The 12,851-nt window shown below is 51.7% G+C and overlaps 1 protein-coding gene across 1 annotated transcript in view; it reads right to left on the reverse strand.

Annotated features, from left to right (window-relative positions):
• LOC144488514 (myocyte-specific enhancer factor 2D homolog) overlaps window positions 1–12,851 on the reverse strand; it is a gene marked incomplete at its 3' end in the record, with an annotated part of 71,852 nt that overhangs the window by 23,609 nt on the left and 35,392 nt on the right. The window contains exon 2 of the mRNA XM_078206561.1: window positions 677–904. Within this exon, the coding sequence (XP_078062687.1) occupies window positions 677–730 (54 nt within the window). The remainder of the gene's footprint in view (window positions 1–676; window positions 905–12,851) is intronic.

The following is a 12,851-nucleotide window of genomic DNA, read 5'->3' on the forward strand; positions in this document are numbered from 1 at the left end:
TCTTCCCTCGGGAAAAAGATACAAAAGTCTGAGGTCACGTACCGACCGACTCAAGAACAGCTTCTTCCCTGCTGCTGTCAGACTTTTGAATGGACCGACCTCGCATTAAGTTGATCTTTCTCTACACCCTAGCTATGACCGTAACACTACATTCTGCACCCTCTCCTTTCCTTCTCTATGAACGGTATGCTTTGTCTTGCATGCAAGAAACAATACTTTTCACTGTATCTCAATAGGTGACAATAATAAATCAAATCTATGTACTCTGTGAACGGTATGCTTTGTCTGTATAGAGTGCAAGAAACAATACTTTTCACTGTGTCCCAATACATGTGACAATAATAAATCAAATCAAATATTCTTAAATTAATTCAAATGTCAAACTTAGGGTCCAGGCTAACTTTAGGAAGCAACTCGGAGTTTCCAGCCTGAGAAGTAACAGTCTTTGAGAGCTTCGAATAAGGACAGGATCCGGCTCCTCTGCGACGCACCCCATGGTCGAAGAGCAAGTTGACTTGCCCGATTGTTTCGATGGGCTGGGAGCCGCAGACTGGAGGAAGGTGGAATGCGTCAGCGAGTTCAGGACAGGATGAGAGGAGGGGCAGAATGGGGGAAGGGGGAAGGTGGGGGTCCCACGGGAGGGGTTAAGGGTCAAAGGGTAATTCCCGTCACCTACCTGTCGGTTCCGCTCATCCAAGATGCGGGTGATCTGGATCTTTTTGCGCCCCATCCTGTCCGAGGCGTGAGGGGGGGAGGGTGGCCAGAGGCCGCCGGTCTGCACACGGTTCCTGCTCGGGTCAGCTGGAGAGGTTGGATGGGTGGGGGTGGGGGGGTGGGTAGCGGGCCGGCCCTTAGATCATCTTCGACACTCTGTCCGTCCCCCGAGTCAGTACAGCGTCCACTCCTGCAAGAAGACAAGAACCGTGAGGAGGCAAAGAATTCCCGGGAATAATCGCACACCGTCACACTCTGACACCCAGCACAGAAACAGGCCCACATTCTCCCCCACTCCACACCGTGGGAGCGAGTCCCACATTCTCCCCCCCTCCCCACCGTGGGAGCGAGTCCCACATTCTCCCCCACTCCCCACCGTGGGAGTGAGTCCCACATTCTCCCCCACTCCCCACCGTGGGAGTGAGTCCCACATTCTCCCCCACTCCCCACCGTGGGAGTGAGTCCCACATTCTCCCCCAATCCCTCCCCGCGGGAGCGAGTCCCACATTTTCTCCCCACTCCCCCCCGTGGGAGTGAGTCCCACATTTTCTCCCCACTCCCCCCCCGTGGGAGCGAGTCCCACATTCTCCCCCACTCTCCCCGTGGGAGCGAGTCCCACATTCTCCCCCACTCTCCCCGTGGGAGCGAGTCCCACATTCTCCCCCACTCTCCCCGTGGGAGTGAGTCCCACATTCTCCCCCACTCCCTCCGTGAGAGTGAGTCCCACATTCTCCCCCACTCTCCCCGTGGGAGCGAGCCCCACATTCTCCCCCACTCTCCCCGTGGGAGCGAGTTCCACATTCCCCCCCACTCTCTGGGGAAAGAATCTTCTCCTGAATTCTTCACTGGATTTATTGGTGACTATTGAAGGCTTCTTCAGAGCTGAACTCTGTTACAGTTACAGAGCGATGTGAATTTTGAGATGCATTGAGAACACTTCCAGGGTTATGAGTCAATATTAATCTCACCAACAATATCATGAGAATCTCCCCCTCCCAGTCTAATCTCCATCTGCAGTCAATAGTGAGCCAATGGGGACCAGACTGGTGCCAACTTAATCATCAGAGGGAAGACCATAAGACATAGGAGCAGAATGAGGCCACTCGGCCCATCGAGTCTGCTCCGCCATTCAATCATGGCTGATATTTTTCTCATCCCCATTCTCCTGCCTTTTCCCCATAACCCCTGATCCCCTTATTAATCAAGAACCGATCTATCTCTGTCTTAAAGACACTCAATGACCCGGCCTTAAAATCTTAGAAACCCGACAGCACAGAAAGAGGCCATTCGGCCCATCGAGTCTGCACCGACCACAATCCCACCCAGGCCCTACCCCCATATATTTTACCCACTAATCCCTCTAACATACGCAACCCAGGACACTAAGGGCAATTTTTAGCTTGGCCAATCAACCTAACCTGCACATCTTTGGACTGTGGGAGGAAACCGGAGCACCCAGAGGAAACCCACGCAGACACGAGGAGAATGTGCAAACTCCACACAGACAGTGACCCAAGCCGGGAATCGAACCCAGGTCCCTGGAGCTGTGAAGCAGCAGTGCTAACCACTGTGCTACCGTGCCGCCCGTGCCTCCACAGCCTTCTGCGGCAAAGAGTTCCACAGATTCACCACTCTCTGGCTGAAGAAATTCCTCCTCATCTCTGTTTTAAAGGATTGTCCCTTTAGCCTGAGGTTGTGCCTCTGGTTCTAGTTTTTTCCACTAGTGGAAACATCCTCTCCACGTCCACTCTATCCAGGCCTCGCAGTATCCTGTAAGTTTCAATAAGATCCCCCTCCTCATCCTTCTAAACTCCCAACGAGTACAGACCCAGAGTCCTCAACCGTTCCTCATACGACAAGCTCTTCATTCCAGGGATCATTCTTGTGAACCTCCTCTGGACCCTTTCCAAGGCCGGCACATCCTTCCTTAGATACGGGGCCCAAAACTGCTCACAATACTCCAAATGGTGCTTGTACAATGGTGCCGAAAACCCAGGCATGCTGCCAGGACTGTAAAATGTACATATGTACCACAAGCTTCAAGTTTCTAGGTGTCCAGATCACCAACAACCTGTCCTGGTCCCCCCATGCCGACACTATAGTTAAGAAAGCCCCACCAACACCTCTACTTTCTCAGAAGACTAAGGAAATTTGGCATGTCAGCTAAGACTCTCACCAACTTTTACAGATGCCCCATAGAAAGCATTCTTTCTGGTTGTATCACAGCTTGGTCTGGGCTCCTGCTCTGCCCAAGACCGCAAGGAACTACAAAAGGTCGTGAATGTAGCCCAGTCCCATCACGCAAACCAGCCTCCCATCCATTGACTCTGTCTACACTTCCCGCTGCCTCGGGAAAAGCAGCCAGCAAAATCAAGGACCCCCCCACGCACCCCGGACATTCTCTCTTCCACCTTCTTCCGTCGGGAAAAAAGATACAAAACTCTGAGGTCACGTACCAACCGACTCAAGAACAGCTTCTTCCCTGCTGCTGTCAGACTTTTGAATGGACCTACCTCGCATTAAGTTGATCTTTCTCTACACCCGAGCTACGACTGTAGCACTATATTCTGCACTCTCTCCTTTCCTTCTCTATGAACGGTATGCTTTGTCTGTAGAGTGCGCAAGAAACAATACTTTTCACTGCATCCCGATACATGTGACAATAATAAATCAAACTAAATCAAACTCCATCTGACACCACTACATCACACCCCTCAGATATGACAACTCAAAAAGGGGACAGTGAGGTGTGTGGCTCCCCGCACAAGGGTTCCATCTCCTTCAGTAAGGAGGGACCATCTGTGACCATCTCAGCGTGGTTCAGGCTCACGGTTCCACTGACTCAGCAACAAGTCCCACATGCAGTGGGGGGACCCGAGGGAAAAACGCGCATGGTTTGACAGCTGTAGAGGTCATACCAGGTCCAATGGAATTCGAGTACTCATGTATCGTAGAATCCCTCCAGTACAGAAAGAGGCCATTCAGCCCATCGAGCCTGCACCGACTCTCCGACAGAACATCTAATCCTGGTCCAACCCCCAACCCTATCCTGTAATGCCAAGTATTTAGCCGGCTAATCAGCCTAACCCGCACATCTTTGGACACAAAGGGGCTATTTAGCATGGCCAATCCACCTAACCTACACATCTTTGGACTGTGGGAGGAAACCGGAGCACCCGGAAGAAACCCACGCAGGCACGGGAAGAACGTGCAGACTCAGCACAGACAGTGACCCACGCTGGGGATCGAACCTGGGTCTCTGGTGCAGTGAGGTATCAGTGCGAACAATTGTGCACCGTGTGCCAAAATTCTAACCCCGTGCTGTACCTGTCCTGGGAGTGTTTGATGGGGGACAGTGTAGAGGGAGCTTTACTCTGTATCTAACCCCGTGCTGTACCTGTCCTGGGAGTGTTTGATGGGGACAGTGTAGAGGGAGCTTTACTCTGTATCTAACCCCGTGCTGTACCTGTCCTGGGAGTGTTTGATGGGGACAGTGTAGAGGGAGCTTTACTCTGTATCTAACCCCGTGCTGTACCTGTCCTGGGAGTGTTTGATGGGGGACAGTGTAGAGGGAGCTTTACTCTGTATCTAACCCCGTGCTGTACCTGCCCTGGGAGTGTTTGATGGGGGACAGTGTAGAGGGAGCTTTACTCTGTATCTAACCCCGTGCTGTACCTGTCCTGGGAGTGTTTGATGGGGGACAGTGTAGAGGGAGCTTTACTCTGTATCTAACCCCATGCTGTACCTGTCCTGGGAGTGTTTGATGGGGGACAGTGTAGAGGGAGCTTTACTCTGTGTCTAACCCCATGCTGTACCTGTCCTGGGAGTGTTTGATGGGGGACAGTGTAGAGGGAGCTTTACTCTGTATCTAACCCCGTGCTGTACCTGTCCTGGGAGTGTTTGATGGGGGGACAGTGTAGAGGGAGCTTTACTCTGTATCTAACCCCGTGCTGCACCTGTCCTGGGAGTGTTTGATGGGGGACAGTGTAGAGGGAGCTTTACTCTGTATCTAACCCCGTGCTGTACCTGTCCTGGGAGTGTTTGATGGGGACAGTGTAGAGGGAGCTTTACTCTGTATCTAACCCCGTGCTGTACCTGTCCTGGGAGTGTTTGATGGGGACAGTGTAGAGGGAGCTTTACTCTGTATCTAACCCCGTGCTGTACCTGTCCTGGGAGTGTTTGATGGGGACAGTGTAGAGGGAGCTTTACTCTGTATCTAACCCCGTGCTGTACCTGTCCTGGGAGTGTTTGATGGGGGACAGTGTAGAGGGAGCTTTACTCTGTATCTAATACCATGCTGTACCTGTCCTGGGAGTGTTTGATGAGGACAGTGTAGAGGGAGCTTTACTCTGTATCTAACCCCATGCTGTACCTGTCCTGGGAGTGTCTGATGGGGACAGTGTAGAGGGAGCTTTACTCTGTATCTAACCCCGTGCTGTACCTGTCCTGGGAGTGTTTGATGGGGGACAGTGTAGAGGGAGCTTTACTCTGTATCTAACCCCGTGCTGTACCTGTCCTGGGAGTGTTTGATGGGGGACAGTGTAGAGGGAGCTTTACTCTGTATCTAACCCCGTGCTGTACCTGTCCTGGGAGTGTTTGATGGGGACAGTGTAGAGGGAGCTTTACTCTGTATCTAACCCCGTGCTGTACTTGTCCTGCGAGTGTTTGATGGGGACAGTGTAGAGGGAGCTTTACTCTGTATCTAACCCTGTGCTGTACCTGTCCAGGGAGTGTTTGATGGGGACAGTGTAGAGGGAGCTTTACTCTGTATCTAACCCCGTGCTGTACTTGTCCTGCGAGTGTTTGATGGGGACAGTGTAGAGGGAGCTTTACTCTGCATCTAACCCTGTGCTGTACCTGTCCAGGGAGTGTTTGATGGGGACAGTGTAGAGGGAGCTTTACTCGGTATCTAACCCCATGCTGTACCTGTCCTGGGAGTGTTTGATGGGGACAGTGTAGAGGGAGCTTTACTCTGTATCTAACCCCGTGCTGTACCTGTCCTGGGAGAGTTTGATGGGGGACAGTGTAGAGGGAGCTTTACTCGGTATCTAACCCCGTGCTGTACCTGTCCTGGGAGTGTTTGATGGGGGACAGTGTAGAGGGAGCTTTACTCTGTATCTAACCCCTGCTGTTCCTGTCCTGGGAGTGTTTGAGGGGGACGGTGTAGAGGGAGCTTTACTCTGTATCTAACCCCGTGCTGTGCCTGTCCTGGGAGTTTTTGATGGGGGACAGTGTAGAGGGAGCTTTACTCTGTATCTAACCCCGTGCTGTACCTGTCCTGGGAGTGTTTGATGGGGGACAGTGTAGAGGGAGCTTTACTCTGTATCTAACCCCGTGCTGTACCTGTCCTGGGAGTGTTTGATGGGGGACAGTGTAGAGGGAGCTTTACTCTGTATCTAACCCCGTGCTGTACCTGTCCTGGGAGTGTTTGATGGGGGACAGCGTAGAGGGAGCTTTACTCTGTATTAACCCCATGCTGTACCTGTCCTGGGAGTGTCTGATGGGGACAGTGTAGAGGGAGCTTTACTCTGTATCTAACCCCATGCTGTACCTGTCCTGGGAGTGTTTGATGGGGACAGTGTGGAGGGAGCTTTACTCTGTATCTAACCCTGTGCTGTACCTGTCCTGGGAGTGTTTGATGGGGGGACAGTGTAGAGGGAGCTTTACTCTGTATCTAACCCCGTGCTGTACCTGTCCTGGGAGTGTTTGATGGGAGGACAGTGTAGAGGGAGCTTTACTCTGTATCTAACCCCGTGCTGTACCTGTCCTGGGAGTGTTTGATGGGGGACAGTGTAGAGGGAGCTTTACTCTGTATCTAACCCCGTGCTGTACCTGTCCTGGGAGTGTTTGATGGGGGACAGTATAGAGGGAGCTTTACTCTGTATCTAACCCTGTGCTGTACCTGTCCTGGGAGTGTTTGATGGGGGGGACAGTGTAGAGGGAGCTTTACTCTGTATCTAACCCCGTGCTGTACCTGTCCTGGGAGTGTTTGATGGGGGACAGTGTAGAGGGAGCTTTACTCTGTATCTATCCCCGTGCTGTACCTGCCCTGGGAGTGTTTGCTGGGTTCTGCTCAGGAACCGGTGACGTGTTTTCCATACAGAGCTGGCTTGGTGGACAAACAGGGACAGGTGGAGTGACCGGAGGCTCTGAGCGATTCCTCCCCTCCCAGCCTCTGTAACAGAGTCAGGGCTTGGCTATCAAATTACAGTCACCAGGGCAGCACTGGAGAGAGTTACAAACCTCCCAAGTTGTCAGACTTGCTGCAGCATTCCTGCCCAGTGCTCTGCATCCTTCTTCCCGACGGGACTGTCCCTCGGGGGGCGGGGGGGGCAGAGGGGCCCGGCCTGAGCAGGACATTGGGTAGCCAGACAGACGGACACAGCTCGCAGTCACGGACTTCCTGAGTGGTTATGTCCAGACTGGCCGGATGAGAACACCCACCCCCACAGCAGACTGTTCAAACATTGACAGCAAGGTCACAGCACCATTGACTCACAGCAGGAGAGAGGGGAGAGAGAGGGAGAGCGGGAGAGAGAGGGAGAGAGAGGGGCAGAGAGGGAGAGAGGAGGAGGGAAAGAGGGAGAGAGAGGGAGAGAGAGAGAGGGAGAAAGGGAGGGAGGGAGAGGGGGAGAGAGGGGAGAGAGGGGGAGAGGGAGAGTGAGGGAGAGAGAGAGAGGCTGAGAGAGGGGAGAGAGGGGGAGTGAGGGAGAGAGAGGGAGGGAGAGGAAGAGAGGGGAGAGAGGGATAGGGAGAGGAAGAGGGAGAGGGAGAGAGGGAGAGGGGAGGGGAGGGAGAGAGAGGGAGAGAGGAGAGAGGGAGAGAGGGGGAGGGAGGAAGAGAGAAGGAGAGAAAGGGAGAGAGGGAGCGGGAGAGAGGAGAGAGGGTGCTCTGCCCAAGACCGCAAGGAACTACAAAGGGTCGTGAATGTAGCCCAATCCATCACGCAAACCAGCCTCCCATCCACTAACTCTGTCTACACTTCCCACTGCCTCGGGAAAAGCAGCCGGCATAATCAAGGACCCCCCACGCACACTGGACATTCTCTCTTCCACCTTCTTCCGTCAGGGAAAAAGGTACAAAAGTCTGAGGTCACGCACCGACCGACTCAAGAACAGCTTCTTCCCTGCTGCTGTCAGACTTTTGAATGGACCGACCTCGCATTAAGTTGATCTTTCTCTACACCCTAGCTATGACTGTAACACTACATTCTGCACCCTCTCCTTTCCTTCTCCCCTCTGTACTCTATGAATGGTATGCTTTGTCTGTATAGCGCACAAGAAACAACACTTTTCAATGTATTCCAATACATGTGACAATAATAAATCAAATCTATGTACTCTATGAACGGTATGCTTTGCCTGTATAGCGCGCAAGAAACAATAAGTTTATCAAGTTTGTTTATGTATTAGTCACAAGTCGGCTTACATTGACACTGCAATGAAGTTACTGTGAAAATCCCCTCGTCGCCACACTCTGACACCTGTTCGGGTTTCACTGAGGGAGAATTTAGCACGGCCAATGCACCCTAACCTGCACGTCTTTCAGACTGTGGGAGGAAACCGGAGCACCCGGGGGAAACCCACGCAGACACGGGGAGAACGTGCAGACTCCACACAGACAGTGACCCGAGACCGGAATTGAACCCGGGTCCCTGAGGCGGCAGTGCTAACCACTGTGCCACCCTCTCCTTTCCTTCTCCCCTATGTCTTCTATGAACAGTATGCTTTGTCTGTATAGCGCGCAAGAAACAATACTTTTCACTGTATCTCATTACATGCAACAATAATAAATCAAATTGAATCGAAGGAGGGAGCAGGCGAAAGGCAGGGGAGAGGGAAAAGGTTGCCTTACATCTGCCGTCACTGCTAGGTGTCAGTTCCGCTGAAACGCCTGGAGGGTAGTGCTGGCATTTTCTTGGAGCAGGATTGAGAGAGACAGAAGGTGCAGTGACTGCCGCATTATTGATGGCGTGTAGGAGGGAGCCCACTGTGACTACCTTACGCCGTGACCAGCGAGAAGTTCGCACCGAACAGGGTTTAACATAACCAGCATTCCAGAGACAACCCAGGCTCTGATTGGGACACGGGTTCAAATCCCACCCCGGGGCAGCCGTTGGGAATTTAAATTCGATGAATAAAATCTGGGAGTGTGAGCGAGTCTCGGTAACGGCAACCGTGACAACGATCATCGATTGTCGTTAAAAAAAAACAATCCCATCTGGTTCACTGATGTCCCCTTTAGGGAAGGAAATCTGCCGTCCTGACCCCGGTCTGGCCGACATGTGACTCCAGAGCCACACGGCAATGTGGTTAGCACTGCTGCCTCACAGCGCCAGGGACCCGGGTTCGATTCCCAGCTCGGGTCACTGTCTGTGCGGAGTCTGCACGTTCTCCCCGTGTCTGCGTGGGTTTTCTCCGGGTGCTCTGGTTTCCTCCCACAGTCTGAAAGACGTGCTGGTTAGGGTGCATCCGCCGTGCTAAATTCTCCCTCAGTGTACCCCGAACAGGAGTGTGGCGACTCGGGGGATTTTCATAGTAACTTCATTGCAGTGTTAATGTAAGCCTTACTTGTGACACGAATAAATAAACTGTATGGAATCATAGAATTCTACAGTGCAAAAGGAGACAATTCGGCCCATCGAGTCTGCAACGACCACAATCCCACCCAGGCCCTATCCCCATAACCCTATGTATTTCCCTCCGAGTTCCCCTGACACTAAGGGGCAATTTAGCATGGCCAATCCACCTAACCCGCACATCTTTGGACACTAAGGGGCAATTTAGCATGGCCAATCCCCCTAACCCACACATCTTTGGACACTAAGGGGCAACTTAGCATGGCCAATCCATCTAACCTGCACACCTTTGGATACTAAGGGGCAATTTAGCATGGCCAATCCACCTAACCCGCACATCTTTGGACACTAAGGGGCAACTTAGCATGGCCAATCCATCTAACCTGCACACCTTTGGATACTAAGGGGCAATTTAGCACGGCCAATCCACCTAACCTGCATATCTTTGGACACTAAGGGACAATTTAGATGGCCAATCCACCTAACCCACACATCTTTGGACACTAAGGGGCAATTTAGCATGGCCAATCCACCTAAACTACACATCTTTGGACACTAAGGGGCAATTTAGCACGACCAATCCACCTAACCTGCATATCTTTGGACACTAAGGGACAATTTAGATGGCCAATCCACCTAACCCACACATCTTTGGACACTAAGGGGCAATTTAGCACGGCCAATCCACCTAACCCGCACATCTTTGGACACTAAGGGGCAACTTAGCACGGCCAATCCATCCTAACCCGCACACCTTTGGACACTAAGGGGCAACTTAGCATAGCCAATCCATCTAACCTGCACACCTTTAGATACTAAGGGGCAATTTAGCATGGCCAATCCACCTAACCTGCACACCTTTGGATACTAAGGGGCAATTTAGCATGGCCAATCCACCTAACCTGCACACCTTTGGATACTAAGGGGCAATTTAGCATGGCCAATCCACCTAACCTGCACACCTTTGGATACTAAGGGGCAATTTAGCACGGCCAATCCACCTAACCTGCACATCTTTGGGCACTAAGGGACAATTTAGCATGGCCAATCCACCTAACCTGCACACCTTTGGATACTAAGGGGCAATTTAGCATGGCCAATCCACCTAACCCGCACATCTTTGGACTTTAAACTTAAACAAGGTGGGTGGTTCTTTATCTGTCCCCTCTGAAATGGGCCGAGGAAGACACTTCAGTTCAAGGGACACTTAGGGGGTGGGTGGCAAATAGAAACGTAGCACACAGGAACAGGAGGAGGCCATTCGGCCCTTCGAGCCTTTCCCTGCCATTTCGTATGAGAGTGACTGACCCTCCATCTCAACAACGTCCTCCCACACTCTCCTCATACCCACTTGACTTCTTTAGAAATCTATCTATTTCCTGCTTGAATATATTCAGTGACTGGGCCGCCACAGCTTGGTGTGGGAGGGAAGTCCACACATTCACCACCCTCTGAGTGAAGATATTTCTCCTCATATCAGTCCTAAGCGGCTGACCCCGTATCCTGAGACTGTGACCCCTTGCTCCAGACTCCTCCCCATTCCAGAGGAAACAACACCTCTGTGTCCAGTCCGTCTCCAGCCCTGTCAGAATTTTATACATTTCAATCAAATCCCAAGACCGCAAGGAACTACAAAGGGTCGTGAATGTAGCCCAATCCATCACGCAAACCATCCATTGACTCTGTCTACACTTCCCGCTGCCTCGGGGAAAAGCAGCCAGCCTAATCAAGGGCCCCCCCCCACGCACCCCGGACATTCTCTCTTCCACCTTCTTCCCTCGGGAAAAAGATACAAAAGTCTGAGGTCACGTACCGACTGACTCAAGAACAGCTTCTTCCCTGCTGCCGTCAGACTTTTGAATGGACCTACCTCGCATTAAGTTGATCTTTCTCTACCCCCTAGCTATGACTATAACACTACATTCTGCACCCTCTCCTTTCCTTCTCTATGAACGGTATGCTTTGTCTGTATAGCGCGCAAGAAACAATACTTTTCACTGTATCCCAATACATGTGACAATAATAAATCAAATCCATGTACTCTATGAACGGTATGCTTTGTCTGTATAGCGCGCAAGAAACAATACTTTTCACTGTATCCCAATACATGTGACAATAATAAATCAAATCCATGTACTCTATGAACGGTATGCTTTGTCTGTATAGCGCGCAAGAAACAATACTTTTCACTGTATCCCAATACATGTGACAATAATAAATCAAATCAAATCATTCGCACCATTTCACCAGAATCTCTGGCTCGAATTCTACCGCCCCACCTGGCATGGGATCGGAGCAGCTGAGGGGCGGACAACGGGAACCTCTGTTGACCTCGGGCAGGAATTTCTGGTCTCTCATTGTGCCGGTGACACAGTGGGTTACCCTCACGGCACCAGGGACCCGGGTTCGATTCCCGGCTCGGGTCACTGTCTGTGTGGAGTCTGCACGTTCTCCCCGTGTCTGCGTGGGTTTCCTCCGGGTGCTCCGGTTTCCTCCCACAGTCCAAAGATGTGCAGGTTAGGGGGATTGGCCATGCTAAATTGCCCCCTTGGTGTCCAAAGATGTGCAGGTTAGGTGGATTGGCCATGCTAAATTGCCCCTTGGTGTCCAAAGATGTGCAGGTTAGGTGGATTGGCCATGCTAAATTGCCCCCTTGGTGTCCAAAGATGTGCAGGTTAGGTGGATTGGCCATGCTAAATTGCCCCCTTGGTGTCCAAAGATGTGTAGGTTAGGTGGATTGGCCATGCTAAATTGCCCCCTTGGTGTCCAAAGATGTGTAGGTTAGGTGGATTGGCCATGCTAAATTGCCCCCTTGGTGTCCAAAGATGTGCAGGTTAGGTGGATTGGCCATGCTAAATTGTCCCTTAGTGTCCAAAGATGTGCAGGTTATGTGGATTGGCCATGCTAAATTGCCCCCTTGGTGTCCAAAGATGTGCAGGTTAGGTGGATTGGCCGTGCTAAATTGCCCCCTTGGTGTCCAAAGATTTGTAGGTTAGGTGGATTGGCCATGCTAAATTGCCCCCTTGGTGTCCAAAGATGTGCAGGTTAGGTGGATTGGCCATGCTAAATTGTCCCTTAGTGTCCAAAGATGCGCAGGTTATGTGGATTGGCCATGCTAAATTGCCCCCTTGGTGTCCAAAGATGTGCAGGTTCGGTGGATTGGCCATGCTAAATTGCCCCCTTGGTGTCCAAAGATGTGCAGGTTAGGTGGATTGGCCATGCTAAATTGCCCCCTTGGTGTCCAAAGATGTGCAGGTTCGGTGGATTGGCCGTGCTAAATTGCCCCTTAGTGTCCAAAGATGTGCGGGTTAGGGTGGATTGGCCATGCTAAATTGTCCCTTAGTGTCCAAAGATGTGCGGGTTAGGTGGTTTGGCCGTGCTAAATTGTCCCTTAGTGTCCAAAGATGTGTAGGTTAGGGTGGATTGGCCGTGCTAAATTGCCCCTTCGTGTCCAAAGATGTGTAGGTTAGGGTGGATTGGCCATGCTAAATTGTCCCTTAGTGTCCAAAGATGTGCGGGTTAGGTGGATTGGCCATGCTAAATTGTCCCTTAGTGTCCA

The sequence above is a fragment of the Mustelus asterias genome, unplaced genomic scaffold, assembly GCF_964213995.1.
Source record: "Mustelus asterias unplaced genomic scaffold, sMusAst1.hap1.1 HAP1_SCAFFOLD_1624, whole genome shotgun sequence".
NCBI classification, from domain to species: Eukaryota; Metazoa; Chordata; class Chondrichthyes; order Carcharhiniformes; family Triakidae; genus Mustelus; species Mustelus asterias.